Source organism: Pogona vitticeps, chromosome 3 (assembly GCF_051106095.1).
Source record: "Pogona vitticeps strain Pit_001003342236 chromosome 3, PviZW2.1, whole genome shotgun sequence".
Classification (NCBI taxonomy): domain Eukaryota; kingdom Metazoa; phylum Chordata; class Lepidosauria; order Squamata; family Agamidae; genus Pogona; species Pogona vitticeps.
Genome location: NC_135785.1, coordinates 61,837,126 through 61,855,013, shown reverse-complemented (window position 1 = coordinate 61,855,013; position 17,888 = coordinate 61,837,126). Strand labels below are relative to the sequence as shown.

At 40.4% G+C, this 17,888-nt stretch overlaps 1 protein-coding gene, 1 long non-coding RNA gene and 1 pseudogene across 11 annotated transcripts in view; 1 reads left to right on the top strand and 2 right to left on the bottom strand.

The window, feature by feature from the left end:
* The window catches only part of GPAM (glycerol-3-phosphate acyltransferase, mitochondrial), a 46,576-nt gene extending 40,079 nt beyond the window's left edge, over positions 1 to 6,497 (top strand). For 7 of the 10 annotated variants that reach the window (XM_020779848.3, XM_078389526.1, XM_020779849.3 and 4 more), the window contains 4 exons: positions 727 to 867; positions 1,850 to 2,039; positions 2,162 to 2,220; positions 2,950 to 6,497. In XM_020779848.3, coding sequence (XP_020635507.3) covers positions 727 to 867; positions 1,850 to 2,039; positions 2,162 to 2,220; positions 2,950 to 3,066 — 507 coding nt within the window. In that variant the 3' untranslated portion in view covers positions 3,067 to 6,497. The remainder of the gene's footprint in view (positions 1 to 726; positions 868 to 1,849; positions 2,040 to 2,161; positions 2,221 to 2,949) is intronic. The other 3 variants (XM_078389527.1, XM_072995550.2, XM_078389528.1) reach the window with 1 other exon arrangement.
* The window catches only part of LOC144587907 (uncharacterized), a 174,463-nt gene that overhangs the window by 34,243 nt on the left and 122,332 nt on the right, over positions 1 to 17,888 (bottom strand). The window lies entirely within an intron of this gene.
* On the bottom strand, positions 8,911 to 9,063 carry LOC144588520 (U1 spliceosomal RNA; annotated as a pseudogene).

Sequence of the window (17,888 nt, the reverse complement as noted above, 5' to 3'; positions counted from 1 at the left end):
GAATGTATGCTCCTGATTTGTAAAGTTAGGTTGAGAACTATGATATACCTGGGAAGAAGCTTTGGTGAACTTAGTGAATTTTAGAGTGGTTACTGAAGCAGGTGTCTGACCCTTTATGTCAGTTTGTCTTATGAGAAGTTTCTGTAACTCATTTTAAGTTATAACTTTATATTTATATGGAAAATCCTTACTCTTTTATAGTCCTGTCCTTATCATAGACTTCAACAAAAGTATTCAGTTTAAGCTTTATTCCTCTAGAAGGCACTGTTTTTCTTCTTTTCTAACATTTCCCTCTCATTTAACAAAAATCAAGACTCTTTCCTAAGGATGTAAATTCTAGAATGACTTGGGTGTTGGCGTAGAATCTGGTTTGCTTGCTGCACCTGTGGATGTTGTATAGGCAATGATGGTGAGGTGGACAACCTACCTATTCTGTCCCTCCCTCCCAAAAATTTCACATGGAAAAATAGAAAGTTCTAGGGATATAGGTAATGCCTCCGCACAATTTTTGTAATCAGTAGATGAGTTATTAAAATTAGAAACTGGATGTTACTTAGCATTTTATTTAAAATATGACCTTTTAAAATTGCTGAGACCCATAGCACATATCAGTACATTACATATAGCTTTCTTTCTTCCCAGTAGAAAGGAGAAGTAGGAGGAAGACTTTTGCCACTTCCCCCTCCACTCCCCATTCTTACAGGTTTGTACTATTTCTGTATTAAGCAGGATGAGCAGGAAGATATTAGTCCTAATCTTGCAGAACAGCACTGGGAGAAGAAATTGCCACAACCTTTGTCTTGGAGAAGTGACGAGGAGGATGAAGATAGTGACTTCGGTGAAGAGCAGAGGGATTGCTACTTGAAGGTGCTGCATAAACTGGAGGAGCACTGACCCATTCTGGTTGTCTGAGGAACTGGGACTATGTAGCAGCCCAGCTCAGAGTCTTTTAGGGCACTTGCTAGCTTTTTTCGCAGACTCTATACAGCTGAGACCAGGTCTAAAGATATCTATACAGTTTGCATGCTGAGCCTAACTGGCAGTGTAACTGGTTTTTTGACTACTTTGTCTCTACTATCTCCCTTTCCTTCCATCCACCTTTATGAGCTTGCAATTTATAATTTTAAAGGGAGCCTAGATGGAGTGCTCTTGCTTGGTCCAGCTGAGCCTTCCTTCCAAGGTATTCCATTCTGTTCTCGCACTGTAAGCTCTCAGTCCCAATGTTCTGCCCCAGAGACACTCAGCATTCTTTAGCCCCTAGTCATGCTCCTTTTTCCTGTTATGTTTTTATTCTAAAACTTCTGCAAACTTTGGAGTCCCTACAAGTATGCTGATACACTTTGCATTTGTTTTTCTGTCACCCCATTTTACAATTTAATACCTGAGTTTTCTTTTAGTATATGTGCCACATGGGATGTGAAGGAAAATGTTGGCGTGTGACATCCTTATATTCCAGACACTCTATTCCACTCCAATCCCTCTCACTGGCCTTTTCCCCCCTGTTATCAGTTCGTAATTTCATGTGCACTGAGCATGGCCACTTGTTAGTGGGTGGGGATGGGGGACAGGGGTTCTGTCCTATTCCTTAACCCAAAGGTCCTGTTACACTTAACACCCTGTGTACACCCTTATCTGTTGATATCTCCTGGCTTGTGCATGGGGGGGAGCTGTTTTGATTACACAAAACCTATACAAATTGAGATTGCTATCAATATGCATAACATAGATGTACATTGCTGAATCTGATTTAGATTAGGGAAAAAAAAGGTCCACCCTATGTATGACTTTGTTGCATTATACTTCATCAGAGTAACAGTTGATTTGACTTGTATCCTCTTGCTTAATGTAGGTGAGCCAGTCACAGGAACACCAGCAGTACCTCACCTTCCTACAGAAGTTGTTAGGACCCTTATTGGAAGCCTACAGTTCTGCTGCCATCTTCATCCATAATTTCAGCGGTCCTGTCAGGGAATCAGAGTATCTTCAAAAATTACACAAATACTTAATAATGAGAACAGAGAAGAATGTTGCAGTATATGGTATGCCCAGCAGCCCCTTTCTATAGAAAAGCTTCATTGTGTTTAAATATGTTGTGCTTGGCAATGTTTCTGGTATTTGCCCTGAAATAATGCTTCTCTTTTTGCCTTCTCCACATTTACAGCTGAGAGCGCCACATACTGCCTTGCAAAAAATGCAGTGAACGTCTTCAAGGACATGGGTGTAAGTACTGTGTTAAGTTCAGTGAGACATCCGCTAGTTAGTGTACTGTATTTAATTTTGTACTCTTGATGTTAAACTGAGCATGTTGTATGAAACAATAATCCTCACTTGGTGACTACTTTTTGTGCATTGCATAGTTAAATGATGACATTCACAGCTGCAAGATTCAATGGTGGCTACAAGCTTGAGGAGCTTTGAAAGGATCAAATAAATCCATAGAATGATGGCAGTATCGGCTACTCAAGAGGGATATATCTAATCTCTGATGTTCTGTAGAATTCTGGTACAAATTTATGAAAAGCAGTGGTGACTCAGGGGTTCTTGGACTGTAATTCCTAGAAGCCTTCACCGCCAGCTGTGCTAGGTGGGGTATCTGGGAGTTGCAGTCCAAGAACACCTGCGTTACCTGAGGTTAGAAACCACTAATGTAAACCACTGAGAACAGAGCCCTCACAAAGTGCTTCCTAGTCTCAGATGTAAAGCTACAAAAACAAAACATTACACATTTACCATCAATTTGTCACTTTGGCACTTGACTTCTGGGGGATTCTGGTGGCTAATAGGTTGCATTCTGCATTCTGTAAACAGATAATTTGTGCATGTGAAAAACATTGTCTGAGAGAACATGGTTTTGAGAGCAGCTGAACTGTGTGGGTCCATCAGTAACGCTGCATTTAACTGATACTGCTGAATGACAATACTGAAACAACATTTTACATTTTCTTCTAGGTGTTTAAGGAGACAAAGCAGAAGAGGGAAACTATTTTGGAATTAAGCAGCACTTTTCTACCTCATTGTAATCGGCAAAAACTACTGGAATTCATTCTGGGGTTTGTCATACTGTAGAACACATCTGAAGTCTTCCAAGAAGTTGGTAGAGTGGGAGAATGTGACACTAAGCTTCAGGGCCTTTTGCTGCTTCCATAGTATGTATACTGTAGTGCCATTTTTGGTAAGGCCTTATCTAACCCAAGCAAGCCACTGGAAGACAAGTGCCTTGTTACATATGCATGCCGGGAACTATACCGTTTGATCACGCAGTCAGGCACATTTTGGATGCAAGTGATAAGCCATTTTTGCACAAACAAAATTCTGAGTTTTTACATGAGCCTGTATCAAGTGTTACATTTTTAACCTGCAAAGTATTACATTTATTTGAAGGCTAATGACTATGACAAATGCACAAGTGTATTTACCAGCAACTAGTCATTGTCACATTACAATTCTGAATAAGTTAAAATAATTCCAATTAATGTGCAAATTTTGCACAACCTTTGTCAGCCCGGGCAGCTTATTCTGTCCAGATATGGTGTTCAGGAAAGCTGAATTCAGCAGGTTCCAAGGGCATTTAATAATTTTTCTTCTGTTCATTACTATGGTAACATGTTGAATAAAAATAATGAGCTAATACCTCATTAAAATGACTTGAACGGCCACCAGTGACCCCCATATTGCAGTGGCAAAATTAATACATTAAGATCTGATGAGGTTTCTCCTCAACAAAGGAAAACTAATACATTAGCTTATTAACCAATTGGACCATAATTCATTTTGTGCCCAAACTGGTATGATACTTGATTTGTCTTTGTACTGGAAGGCTGGCATCCATTTGCTGCTTTTCAGTATTTTAAGTGCTGCTTAAACTCTATGAGTTACAAGAATAACATTGAAATATTCACTAAATGAAAATGGTCCATTCTAATCTTGATTAATCTCAGATGGAGGATGATTTGTTAGCATTAAAATCTTACAAGCAAAGCTGTTCAATGTTGGCTTAGATGTCTATGATGTAATGGTAATATTTGAATTAAGATTGCAGATCATTTATTCTTGGGTCAAGATAATCTCCCAAAGTATAATGTAGTACAGAAGCTGCAGTTTCAGATACATTAGCTGAAGCAATAAACATAGATTTAGTTTTTGAGAAAGAACTTCATGCCTTATTGAGTGAAGACACATTGCTGCTGTTGTAATGTTGATTAGAACATTCTCAGCACTGTCCTCTCCTTTTCAGGAAAAAAAACTGTTTTAGCTTTCATTTTTAATAGCTTGCTCACGTGGCTGGAGTGTTGCACAGTCATTCTAGCACAGAGCTTCTGTGAACAGTTTTCATCTCTGTGCTTATTATACAACTATCATGTATCCCAAGACTTCCAGTATGGTGTAGTGGATGGAGGAACAGACTTCGAATCCCTTCTCAGCCAGGAGAGGGGAATTGGTAAAACCACTCCTTAAATATTTCACTTACCTTGGAAAGCACTATAAGTTGGATCCTGATGGTACAGAACACACACAGATACCATCTATTTAACATTTTGTTAAGGTTATCTTTTCTATACAGATGCTTCTTTATTAAAACAATAGATTTGCAGTGTTCACTTAGTGTTCCCACACAACTGTCTATGAGAGGAGCTTATGTGCATGTTTCATATCATCAAGTGGGTGCTTTAAAATATTTTGAAGGTAAAATTTTGAACCAAAGTTGCATCATGGCAGTAACGCTGAATTAATTAGTTTGTTCTTATATCATTTCCAGTGGGATAGCAACTGACATGAATTCCATTTGTTCCAATAAACTCTACTTTCTATTTAGACTAAACACACCTCATCTTTATTAATGTGCACTGTTAGTTAAAACTGAATGTAGTCTCTGAATAGCAACATCTAAACATTGCTTATGGCTTCCATTTAAGGTTAGATAAATAGGTGCTTGTAAATAAGGAAGTTCTCTTCATTTTTACATCTTTTCAGTGTATGCTAGAATCAAGATGGTGTCCTCCCTCCACCAAAAATAATGTTGCAGTGTATTGTAGCAAGTGATGCTTGGCTAATTTTAATGAAAATGTTCTATGTAAGTTTTTAAAAGATGAGGGGATAGGCATTAGTTTGGATACTAGAACATAATTGCTAGGTGTCACTAATAACAATAACTTATATTATTAAAACATTCTTGGGGTGCAGCAATATGTGTTTGAGTTGATGATATGTGTGGTACTGTATATTAAAACTGCTGGTTATGAGGAGATGTTTTGTGTGCAGGTTTCATAAGCAGAGAGACTGCATGTGTAGAAATGTCGAGCTTTGAATGTTGCACAATGACAGAGGTAGATATTCTGTGGCATAGATGTGGATATGCACAGAGCTGCGTATGAAGTGATTTTTGCTTTCCCCCCCAATAATAAAGCACAACGCCCTTTGTGATATAGCTGTTAAATAGAATTTTGCCTTTACAGAGCTGAGTTTTAAGCCTCCTTTTTGCTGATGTATAGCAAGGTTTCAGTGGGGGTTTTTTAAAGCTGTGCTTTGGCTAATCTTAAGCTAGATCTAGACTATTAAAACTTAATATGTAGACCTAAATCTTATTTGCTAGTCCTAACTAGAATAGACCCACTGAACCAGTTGGAGCTGGGTAAGTCAACACTACTGGGCAAAATCCTGTTAAATCAATTTGTGCCAAATCAGGCACTGAAAGCACTAATTTCAGTTATTTAAAAGTATCTGGACAGTGAGGAGAAGTCCTTAGTTAAAAATCACTGCCGGATGACCAGTGCTGTGATCAGGACTGCCAATGGCTATCCAGTGGCAATACTTTCTATTAAAGGCTCCCTGCTACCCCCATCCAGAGGGTCCCAAAACTTCCCTGGGGCAAAAAGGGAGCCCTAGGGAACTTCAGAGGGAGATAGAAAGCTTTTAATTACTTTAAATTAAATTCTTCCAGCACCTGATCTGGGTTACCTCATGAAAAGTTATGTCAACAGGGTTATGCCCAATGTTTGATTCAGTAAAATGTATTCCATCTGAGATTAACGAATGTAGACCCTACGTTTGCAACGCTTATCTAAACAGCGTGTACGTATGGGAGTATGCTACAAGTAAATATAAAGGACAACATTCCATTACATCTCTGAGTTCTGTTTATTAACTAATGGGTAATATAGATCAAACTCCATATAGGGAGGATCATAGCTCTCTTCCTAATAACAGTGTTCTCGTACTTCATATTTAATACTCTCACATGTATTTTCTAACCAAATTGCCTTGTCTTTACAGGACTTTTTTTGTAAAAAGAAAAACAAAAAACAATCTAGCATGACATTTGCAACATTGAAGGGCTTGGATAACATTGCAAAATACCTTAGCTGCTCTGTATTTCTACTTGTGAAAACAAGCATGATCTTGAAAAATGTTAGCACACTACCTTTTCATTTTAACACCTCTGTATCTCTTTTAAGAAGCATAGAGCTTCACAGAAATTTTAATAAAGAACTTGAAATTGCTTTGTTGTAACGTGGCTAAATCTTTACAAATTGTAAGAAAAGCTACAAAGAGGATTCCTTTACCACATGTAGAAGTTGCCTGTGAATCTCAGTTTTGCATACTCTCACTTGGGTTGAAATTCATTCAGTAGGAAAATAATGCCACTTCATTAGCTTGTGGAGGATTATATATCTGTTGTTCTGCAGGAAGAGAGAAGCTCATCTGTATTCATCTGACCATATTGTTCCTTTATTTCTAATTAGTGAACAATTATAAGTTTCTCCTATGAGAAGCTGATCTTGATGTGCCACAGGCAGTTAGTGATTTTTCCTACCCACTCGGGGCAGGCTAGAGTTGCTGCTAATATTTCAATTTCACCTCTACTCACAGATGTTATTTGCTTCCCACATAGTTAAGAAAACAGGAACCCACCCACCCTTGTCCAGTATAACATCAATCTACCCACCTTAGACCACTTATAGTAGCCACATGTAGAGTCCAGATTAAGAGACAGTTTAACCACACCATAACAGATCAAGAGTTCACTAGTTTAATTGGTTTATTTCAACAAATCACTGTAACACACTTAAAAGCAAGTACCTACAAAGCAGTAAGTCCTATATGTAGTTCATGTGGTAGTCCTCTGGGCTAGATGGTCTGCAGCAGCCAAGAGTGAAGAAGGATACTGAATACTGCCCAAACTGTATTAAAACAACTTCATTTTGGTTAGAACCTCTTTGCCTTCATCAGAACTGAACGTCTATAGGCCTTATTGACTGTATGTGTATACTAAAGCAACCCACTCAGTCTTATGATTTCTCACATGGGGAAAGGAAAAGTAGTCCTGAAAGGGCATTCGTGCAGTTGGAAAATCGGCTTTAAAAAATTATGGTCTATTCAGGCATAAGAAGTAAAAAGCCTTTTAAAGGCTTCCCTGGGGAAAACCAATCACCCTAGGATAGAAGTGCAAAACCTTCAGCTCTAGATGCTATGGAAATGCAATTTCTATCCCTTGCTAGTATATCCAATAGCAAGGGACCCTGAGATTTCCAAGGCCACCTCAGGACTCTTAAGGGGACTGTGAATAGGATTGGCCTTGATTTTCCTCTTGTTTTTCTGACATTTATCAACCAATATAATTCTGGAAGCCTTTGGCTTAATTCACACCTATCAGCTGTACATCAAAACGATTAAGAAATGGAAGCTTGGGGCAAAGGAGAGCTTCATTATTGCCAATGGTTTGTGGAAAATCTAATTTTTATTGACAATAGCTATCCAGCTTGGTTCCCTTCTATGCAAATGTCTGGTACTTTCCAAATCTTAAATTCAAGATTTATTTATTTATTAGATTTCAGTTGTCAGTTAAAGATGTCAGTTAAAGCATCTTTTAATCTTCTCGTCTTTTTGTAATTGAGTTTTCCTGATAACATTTTATTAAACCAGCTTGATCTCCCTTTTTATTTGATTGTGATGTCATTCTCAGTATTGTTGCATTTGGGGAAACATTAAGGACGATACAGTACCAACATTTTAATATATATATATAAAGAAATATAAAATATCAATATTGAATATCCAGAGGACTACTGTTGGAACCTGTGTAGATGGGGCAGATTTAATAAAGTGTCCTGGGGTCAACTTCTCGCTCTAACCTATGTTAGAGAGTTGTTTTTGGCATAAAATGAGGAGAGAACCGTGTAAATCAGCTGTGTGCATTACTGATGCATAAAGAGCAACATTTTGCTATGCATGGAGGATTTCTTCTGATGTTAGCATGAAATGGCTGTTAAATTTGCCATTATTTTTATAGGCATTAACAAGCTCCTTATATCTATGAAAATACCACAGGAATCTGATGTGCACAAAAAAATGCATAAGAATGTGAGAGCATATTGTAAAAATTAGAGCGGGGGACATAATTATGTCATTTCCTTCAACGATAGAGAACAAATGTTTCATTATAACTAGAAAATATCCTAATTTAAATTTCTACAGCATATTTCACACACACACAAGCAAGTGTGAATCAAATGTATGCCTCCTTCCTAAACTCCTACCCTCACTAGCTGCTATGACTCATATTGAAGTAGGGAATGACAATTGTAGTGGAGCTTGAATATTTACCGTATTTTTTGCTCCATAAGACGCACTTTTTCTCTCCAAAAAGGTGGGAGGGAAAGTACACGCGTTTTATGGAGTGAATGCAGTAACCCAGGGTTCAGCCACCACCACCCAAAAGCCTCCCACTGCCATGCTGGGAGGCCTCTAAACTGGCAGCAGAGACTGCTTTCTGTTTGGACCTCACCATTTTGCACTGCTAGCTTTCTAGGATCTGCCTTCTGCAGCCCACCTGGAAAACCAGCAAAGCAAACAGGCCTATGGCAACAAGCAGTGAAAATAGCAAAGGACCAAAGGGTGGTTCTAGAAAGACCAAGGGAAACCACAAACACAATCTCCCACTTAGGCAGTTGATTTTTCCCCATTTGGGGAAATCACAGGGGTCAGCTCATCCAAAGTGCAATAGATGAGCCTCACCCTGGGAAAACCACTTTTACAACAATGGTATCTCTCCTGCCAGGTCTGAGTTTGAATGGCCCCTAAGCCTCCTGGCCCTTTGTGTGCACTATCCCCCAAAGGCATGGTGACTGCCGGCTGTACCTCCTGATCAGAACAGTGCTGCACAGCCCCAGTCCTGAAAGAGGCCAGGAGAGCTACTCAGTGTTTTGGGGTGCCCCACAGGACCCCCATCAGGGGCTAGATGTTCCTCCCACAATCCTCCAGTGCACAGATATTAGCATATCTGCCTGCTTGCATCACCCAGTAGGCTTCTCTATTGGAGAAGCAAAGCAGGAAGGAGGAGTCTCTTTCCCTTCACCTTCTGCAGAGAAGTTAGACCATGTGACTAGCCAGACATTTTGAGAAGCAGAGAGGGAGAGGGAGAGAGGACGGAAACAAAAGCTTCTAAAATTGGCAGTAACTTAAACAGACCTGAGAATGGTGAGGGGAAGATAAAGTTACTACTGAGAGCCTGCTAGAATAGCTCTCTGTAGTTCAGAGCTTTGCAGGAAGCTGCATCACTTCATCATAAATTAGGCCTAAATAGAAGTAATTTTGCAGATATTTAAAACATTAAGGGACCGGGGGGGGGGAGGCTAATGTGTATTGTTAGCCAAATTTCATTCTGAAGCACGGAATGATTAAAAAGGCACTGAGCACATGCAGAATAAAGTTCAAAAGGGAAACCAAAAAGGGACCTAACACTCCTTTCCTTAATATATTACCACTAGGGCTACAGGTTTTATTTGGTGTATTAGCTTGCCACATTAGCTGAGTCCAGTTTTTATGGAGCAAGGCAAATTGAATTGCAGAGGGCAGATCTGAATCACAGATCTGAATATGTTCAAGTAAGGCTTTGAAATCTTGAAAATTGGTTTAAGAACCCAACATTTCATAAATAGCATTTCACATGTACACACACACAACTGGAAATAGAAATTTTAGTAGTATTTTTGTGTTAACAAAAGCTGCATGGTGTCGCTCCCCCTGTTTTTATTGGTTTTTCTTAATCATTGTTCTACAATATTGCTGGTAGATTTTATCTTTTCATTGTGATTCCCAGCTACTGTATTTTATCCTATTGTAGTCTCTAAAATTGGACAACCATCTGTCAGATCTGCTCTGACTTGGATTCCTGCATTGAGCCAGGGGTTGGAATTGATGGCCTTATAGGCCCCTTCCAACTCCATTATTCTATGATTCTGTGCTGCTTTGAGATTATATTTGTAAAAGGAAGCAGGCAGTATATGTGGTGATGAATAAGGGGCACATTTTTCTTGCAGAGTATGGGAACTCATTCTACCAGTGCAAAACAGAAAAGGCTAGCATATAGCATTCCTTTTAAACTAGAGGTAGTAAAATATGCTAAGGAGTATGGAAACAGTGAACAGTGCAGAGACATTTTGGGCCTCCTCATCTGAAAAATGATTAGAGAGTGGAGGAAACAGGAGGATCAGCTGCAAAAAGCTGATAAAAGTAAGCACACTTTCTGTGGACATGCTGCATGCTGCAAAGTAAAGAACTGAATGATGGAGAGAGAAAAAACTTTATTGCTGTAAGGAAGGAAGGGAGGAAGGAAGGGAGGGAGTGGAAGTGAGGCATGCTTTGCTGTTTGCTTACACCTGTGCTGGTGGTGATTTCTTCATAGCTCTTATTGACTACCCAGCAACAATCTGTTTATTCATATTTTTCAGTGCAATAACAATTCATTATAAGTGTTAAAACTTGAGATGGTACTGTAATTCCCACTCATTGTGTGTCATCCTGCTGTAGAAGTCTGCTTCATGATTCTCCACTTCTGGTACATGTATGACTTGTGAAATGACATGCTTGAGAATACACCAGTCCCAAAACTGTACTGTTAGTAGCAAGAAAGACATGGATTTTGTTCCTCCTTGGTGGTTGATATAAAGCATTGTAGTGTTGTTGTCTGTGGCTATTGGAATAACTTTGCCAACTACAAATTGTTCGAAAGCTCTCACTGTGTTGTACACTGCAAGAAGTTTGAGGTAATTGATGTGACAACATCTATCTATTGCTACTGCCTTATGAATTTGCCAGAATATTTTTTTCCGGTTTCCCTCTCCTAAAAATGAGGTGCGTCTTATTTGGAGGTGCGTCTTATGGAGCGAAAAATACGGTATGTTTTGGACTACGCTATTCAGAATCCCTCAGTCATAGTCAAAATGATAGGGATTAGGAAGACAGTAATACATGAAAGTAGCTTTGTCAATCTTTGCTTCCTAATAAATTGAAATATATGAATTCCTATGAAGTAATTTAATTTACCTTTAATTTAGTTTACATTTAATTTCATTTACTTTTACATTTAATTTAGTAGGATACATGCATATTTGCACAAGCAGTTCAAAGAATACCATATTCCCAAAACAAATGCATACAGAATTAAGTCTTTGAAAGAGACTTGATTTCCTTATTGTTTTCTGGAACTTTCTTCCACAAAACAGTACAGTATTATCAACAATTATAGGTTGAGCCTCAAGAACAAGTAGAAGCTTCTAATAATTTATACACCCTCACCTTGTTTTGCCAACACTCTTTTTTCATGGAAGCAGGTACCTTAACTCTCAGCTAAGCTCCTAGAAGCTTGTGGAAGGCAAGTTGGAGTTCATGACTCCAGAAGGTCATAAAATTATAGATTCATAGAATGATAGACCCAAATACACTTACTAAAGGAGGATATGCAATAAAATGCATAACAGCACAGCTTGAATATGCTCATTTTGAGGACTAGAGTTCTCATAATCCCCAGCATTCATTGCTATAAGTTATCTGCTTTCTATGCACTGTTTGCAGGCAGGTTTTCACACAATTGTAATATTTGTCTATCAGTCTTCAGGTCGTCTAGTCGTGTCCGACTCTTCGTGACCCCATGGACCAGAGCACGCCAGGCCCTCCTATCTTCCACTGCCTCCCATAGTTGTGTCAAATTCATGTTGGTTGCTTCGAAGACACTGTCCAACCATCTCATCCTCTGTCGTCCCCTTCTCCTCTTGCCATCACACTTTCCTAACATCAAGGTCTTTTCCAAGGAGTCTTCTCATGGTTTTTCCTACTCGCCTCTTGTGTTGTTGGAAAAGAGTGTTTGTGATGACCAGCTTGTTCTCTTGACAAAACTCTATTAACCTTTGCCCTGCTTCGTTTTGAACTCCAAGACCAAACTTCCCTGTTGTTCCTTTTATCTCTTGACTCCCTACTTGAGCATTCCAGTCCCCTAGAATGAGAAGAACATCTTTCTTTGGTGTCAATTCTAGAAGGTGTTGTAAATCTTCATAAAATTGTTCAGTTTCAGTCTCCTCAGCAATGGTGGTTGGTGCATAAACTTGGATTATTGTGATGTTGAAAGGTCTGCCGTGGATTCATATTGAAATCATTCTATCATTTTTGAGATTATTACAGCTTTTTCCACTCCTTTGTTGACTATGAGGGCTACTCCATTCCTTCTATGGGATTCTTGCCCACAATAGTAGATATGATAATCATCTGAGTTGAATTAACCCATTCCTGTCCATTTTAGTTCACTGATGCCCAGGATGTCGATGTTTATTCTTGCCATCTCCTGCTTGACCACCTCCAGATTACCAAGGTTCATAGATCTTGCATTCCAGGTTCCTATGCAGTATTTTTCTTTGCAGCATTGGACTTTCCTTTCACTTCCAGGCACGTCCACAGCTGAGCATCCTTTCGGCTTTGGCCCAACTACTTCATTAGCTCTGGAGCTACTTGTACTTGTCCTCCACTCTTCCTCAGTAGCATGTTGGACAACTTTCGACCTGAGGGGCCCATCTTCCAGCGTCATATCTTTTAGCCTTTTGTTTCTGATCATGGGGCGTTCTTGGCAAAGATACTGGAGTGGCTTGCCATTTCCTACTCAAGGTGGATTGCGTTTAGTCGGAACTCTCCACTATGACCTGTCCGTCTTGGGTGTCCCTGTATGGCATAGCCCATAGCTTCTCTGAATTATTCAAGCCTCTTCGCCACAACAAGGCAGCAATCCATGAAGGGGTTGAAATCAGTCTTCAGGTACAGACTCACTAATCTTAACCCACTGCAATGGTCAGTCCGTCATCCAGGAATGTTTGAGCAGGTCAGTCATCACTATGCCCTGAAATTATATATTAAATATTTATTTATTTATTTGATTTATACCCTGCCTATCTGGCCCACCGGACCACTCTAGGCAGCTTCCAATATAAAATCAGATAATAAAAACATAGACAAATACATAATAATCAAACAGCAACAGCAGTAAAATAAAGAAGGAAAAGTAAAAGATATCTGTGACTATTGTCTAAAAAGAGAATCTGTAGGTCTCTAGATACTTGTACTTAGTCATTAAGTCATGTCCAACTCTTCGTGACCTCATGGACCAAAGCATGCCAGGCCCTCCTGTCTTCCACTGCCTCTCAGAGTTTGGTCAAATTCATGTTGGTAGCTTCGATGACACTGTCCAATCATCTTGTCCTCTGTTGTCCCCTTCTCTTGCCTTCACACTTTCCCAACATCAGGATTTTTTCCAGGGAGTCCTCTTCTCGTGAGATGGTCAAAGTATTGGAGCCTCAGCTTCAGGATCTGTCATTTCAGTGAGCACTCAGGGTTGATTTCCTTTAGAATGGATAGGTTTGTTCTCCTTGCAGTCCAGGGGACTCTCAAGAGTCTCCTCCAGCACCACAATTCAAAAACATAAATTCTTCAGCAGTCAGACTTCTTTATGGTCCAGCTCTCCCTTCCATACATCACTACAGGAAAAACCATAGCTTTGACTATGCAGACTTTTGTTGGCAAGATGATATGTCTGCTTTTTAAGATGCTGTCGAGGTTTGTCAGCGCTTTCCTCCCAAGAAGCAGGCGTCTTTTTGTTTCGTGGCTGCTGTCACCATCTGCAATGATCATGGAGCCCAAGAAAGTAAAATCTGTCACTATCTCCATTTCTTCCCCTTCTACTTGCCAGGCAGTGATGGGACCAGTGGCCATGATCTTAGTTTGGTTTTTTTTTTTTTTTTTTTTTTGAGCTTCAGACCATTTTTACACTCTCCTCTTTCGCCCTCATTAAAAGGTTCTTTAATTCCTTCTCACTTTCTGCCATCAGAGTGGTATCATCTGCATATTGGAGGTTGATATTTCTTCCGGCAATCTTAATTCCGGCTTGGGGTTCATCCAGTCCAGCCTTTTCCATGATGTATTCTGCCTATAAGTTAAATAAGCAGAGAGACAATATACATCTTTGTCGTACTCCTTTCCCAATTTTGAACCAATTAGTTGTTCCATATCCAGTTCTAACTGTTGCTCTAGATACTATTAGATTGCAAATCCCATATTCCTCATCATTGGCTATGCTACCCAGGGCTGATGAGAGTTGCAGTCCAGGAACACCTGGATAACCCCACTCTGCTCTGAACTCTGGATCCAGGGAGGGTATCTTCAGGAAAGAACACACCATCACACTTTCAAGTAACAGACATAAAGCTCACTATAATAAATCATTTATTTCTTCTTGTGGCACCCATCCAAGATGTTTAAGGGTGATTTAAACGTATGATAATATAACCTAAACTGATATCTAAAATTAGGAAAGACGCACATTCCAAGAAGAACAATGCCAAGCGAGTCATTAGGGTAAGAAGGCTTCCTTCAGGAAACCAGGTACTGACAAACACACAAATGCATCTCAAACTCTGACAAAATTTGGACGCTCATGAGAGGTGTAAACAAAGTGCAAGGAGTATATGAATAAAATCACTAAGAATGTAGAATTCTTTTAGTATGCCACGAAGGACATCAGCCACTGAATTAAATGAGAAAAGCCTGGTCCCTGCTCTCCTACATACTGATGTTTATGTCTTGTGGCACACAGGAGAACAGGGCAGATCCTCCACTCAGCTCCAGTGGATATGATTGTTGTGCAGCTGTGTGACACACTGAACACTAGGTAGCTCCAAGTGGCCAATTAGTGCCTGAGCTTCACCTTTAGAGTAGACCATCTAGCACCAGATGTAGGGGAGGCTGTCCCCTTCTGCTCCACTCTAAATAGTGAAGACCAAAGGAGAATTCACAGGTAGTAGTCATGACAGAGAGGGGGGGAAAGTTACCTTTTAGAATTACTGTTCTCAGAATCCTGTGGCTTGCATGGATTATTGTGCTCAACGTGGGAATTTGAAAGATGTGGTACCAAAGATTACTTTTATCTGTCTTCAGTCTTGGAGCAATACAGACACACTTTGTCATCCTGCTAATAAACATCTTGAATTACACCCCTTTACAAAATGCAAAATGTTTTCAATGCAGTAACCTTTCCTGGCATCATGAAAGGCAGGTACCTAAAACATGTCTGTAAAAGAAAATATTAGCTATTTAAGGTGGTAAATGACTTTAAAGAGTGTATATATGTCTTGGCTCTATATAGAAAGCTGTGTAATTTTACACAGCTGTGTAAATGCCATTTGCTATCTTATTTTGTACCCAGATGTGCTCAGCATTTTGGGGGACATATGGAGAGACAATGACAGAGATTTTTCAAAGTCACTGGAGAAGAATTTAACTCTGCACTTCTCATTAAGCTTAATGGGGGGCTGTTAAATTTCTGTAGTAAAGATTTCTGCAGTGAAAATCTGAAAAATTATCTTTTCTCTGAAGAACTTGCACTATATGTGTCAGTGAATTTGATACCGGAGCAGAATCAAACTAGATTTTAGTATGCAGAGGAACCCACGATAACAGGCCAAAACATTCACAGTGGGGAGCCAGAAAGTGAAGGCCATATATCAGGGCCCAGGAAGCCTACACATAAACATACAGATTCTTTCCCCAAACATTTAGACACATCTTGAGCATAAGCCAAGGACACGTGCACACGATCTGCATATCTATAGGTAACCAATAGAACAGCTTAGTTGGCATCATTACCCAATGAGAGACTATCCAAACTTGGGCTACAAATGACCAATAGAATTGTAGCATTTTATGACTCTTTGTTTGTATCATTATAAAACATATGTGCACTGTATTTTCTCTGCTTTTAAGAGAAGTCCCCAGCTGACCTTTTCTTTGCTGCTATTCAATAGAATTGGGCCTTTGGTTCAGCTGGTTGTATCTGTGCCTGATTCCTTGCCAGAGAATCTTAGGACCCAGGTTTGGCCGGCCACATCTGGTGCATTGGCCGACCTGTCTCTGGTGACTCTTGGAATCCTCAATGGAGGGATCAGGCTGCCCCAGCCATCCTGCTTGCCAACTGCTCTCCTAGGTCAGTAGCCTGAAAGATGATGCTCGAGGAGGGGTAGCCTGAAAGACTGCGCCCCCAAAGGGGTCCTGGTGTATGGGTGGTGGCCTCCCCTTCATGGCAAAGACGCCCCATTCCTCGTGCTGAGGCTGTGGCCTGCAAAGCCGACAGAGTGATAATCAGTGCAACATGAACAGGGGCCTGAGTGTGACATGAGTGTGTTTTTCTGTACAACCTTCTTAAACATCTGGCCAGGCCGTAACTTGCAAGGCATGGGAACATGCACGAGCAAGGCACACCCAGTAAAGGGGGATGCTTCTTGGCTGTGTTCTGGAAAACTGGAAAGAGCTTGTGGGCAGGAGATTGGGGCTGACAAAGAGGTGCATGATTAAATTGTGTACTGAACTTTGGCCTTCTCTTCGGAATATTTGACTTCCCTGGTTGATTGGGCAGAGGCGGCGACAAAGAGGGGGAGGAAGACCATCTCAGATATGTAGGCGGTTTTGCTTCAGTAGCAGCTCAGCCAGAAAGATATGAGGGAGCTTTAAAGTTGGTCCCTCTAAAAAGAGCTGGGAACCGGTATGGTTCTATGGATTATGTAGCTCCCCCACTGACACCGAACTCACAAGAATACTATAAAGTTTCAGTGGTAGCTCTTACCAAATATAAGGAAGCAGAAAAAGACAAGGCAGGCAAGAGGGGAAAATTTGCCAGACTCGGTAACGCGAGGGGGGTCCTTAATGCGCTATGAAAATTTTGACTATGGAATCCTACAGAAACATGCAGAGTCATGCAGGATGTAGATATTTTATTGTTAGCAGAGGACCAGAGTATGTGTTTGAGAGCCTCTATTGACCTCAACTTCTTGGGATACAAAGGCTTCAAGGTTTTATAAGGACAAAGCACAGATTGCCAGGACAGAGGTGAGGTATTTAGGATTTTTTATTTCGAAAAGACAGAGAAAGTTGACAATGGATAGAAAGAACACTATTTGCCAAGGTCCCCTCCCAGACACTAAGCAGGGCTGGTGTAAATCCCTAGGCATGGTGGGATTCTGCAAAATCTGGATTCCAAATTTTTGTTTTGGCACACCCTCTCTATAAGGCACTTAAAGGGCCAGGTGACAGAGTGGAAAATACTCCGTGCATGAAAAAGGCTTTTTATGCTCATAAAGCAGAAGCTGCTGTCTGTTCCAATGCTTGGGCTGCCTGACCCAGAATGGCCATTTGAATTGTTCGTTCATGAGTGATACAGTGTGGCACTTGGGGTCCTCACACAATGGATCTGCAGCTGGTTACAGTGCTCTGGAAAGGACCCTGGAATGTGGGGTTGTTCTCAGATAATGGAAGAACTTATTTAGTTGCCAAAATAGTGCAGGAGGTTTCCGCCTTTCTCAACAATGACTGGAGGTACCATGCTGCTCATCATCCCCAATCATCGGGTCAGGTAGAGAGGTTGAACCAGACTCTCAAGTCACACTTATGTGCACAAGAGACAGGACTGGGCTGGGTGGACTTGCTTCCCCAAGCCCTTTTGGGGATCAGAATCCTCCCAAGGGGCAAATTAACTATCAGCCCCTTTTAGGCTTTGTATGGCCATCCCTTTGTCATTAACTCTC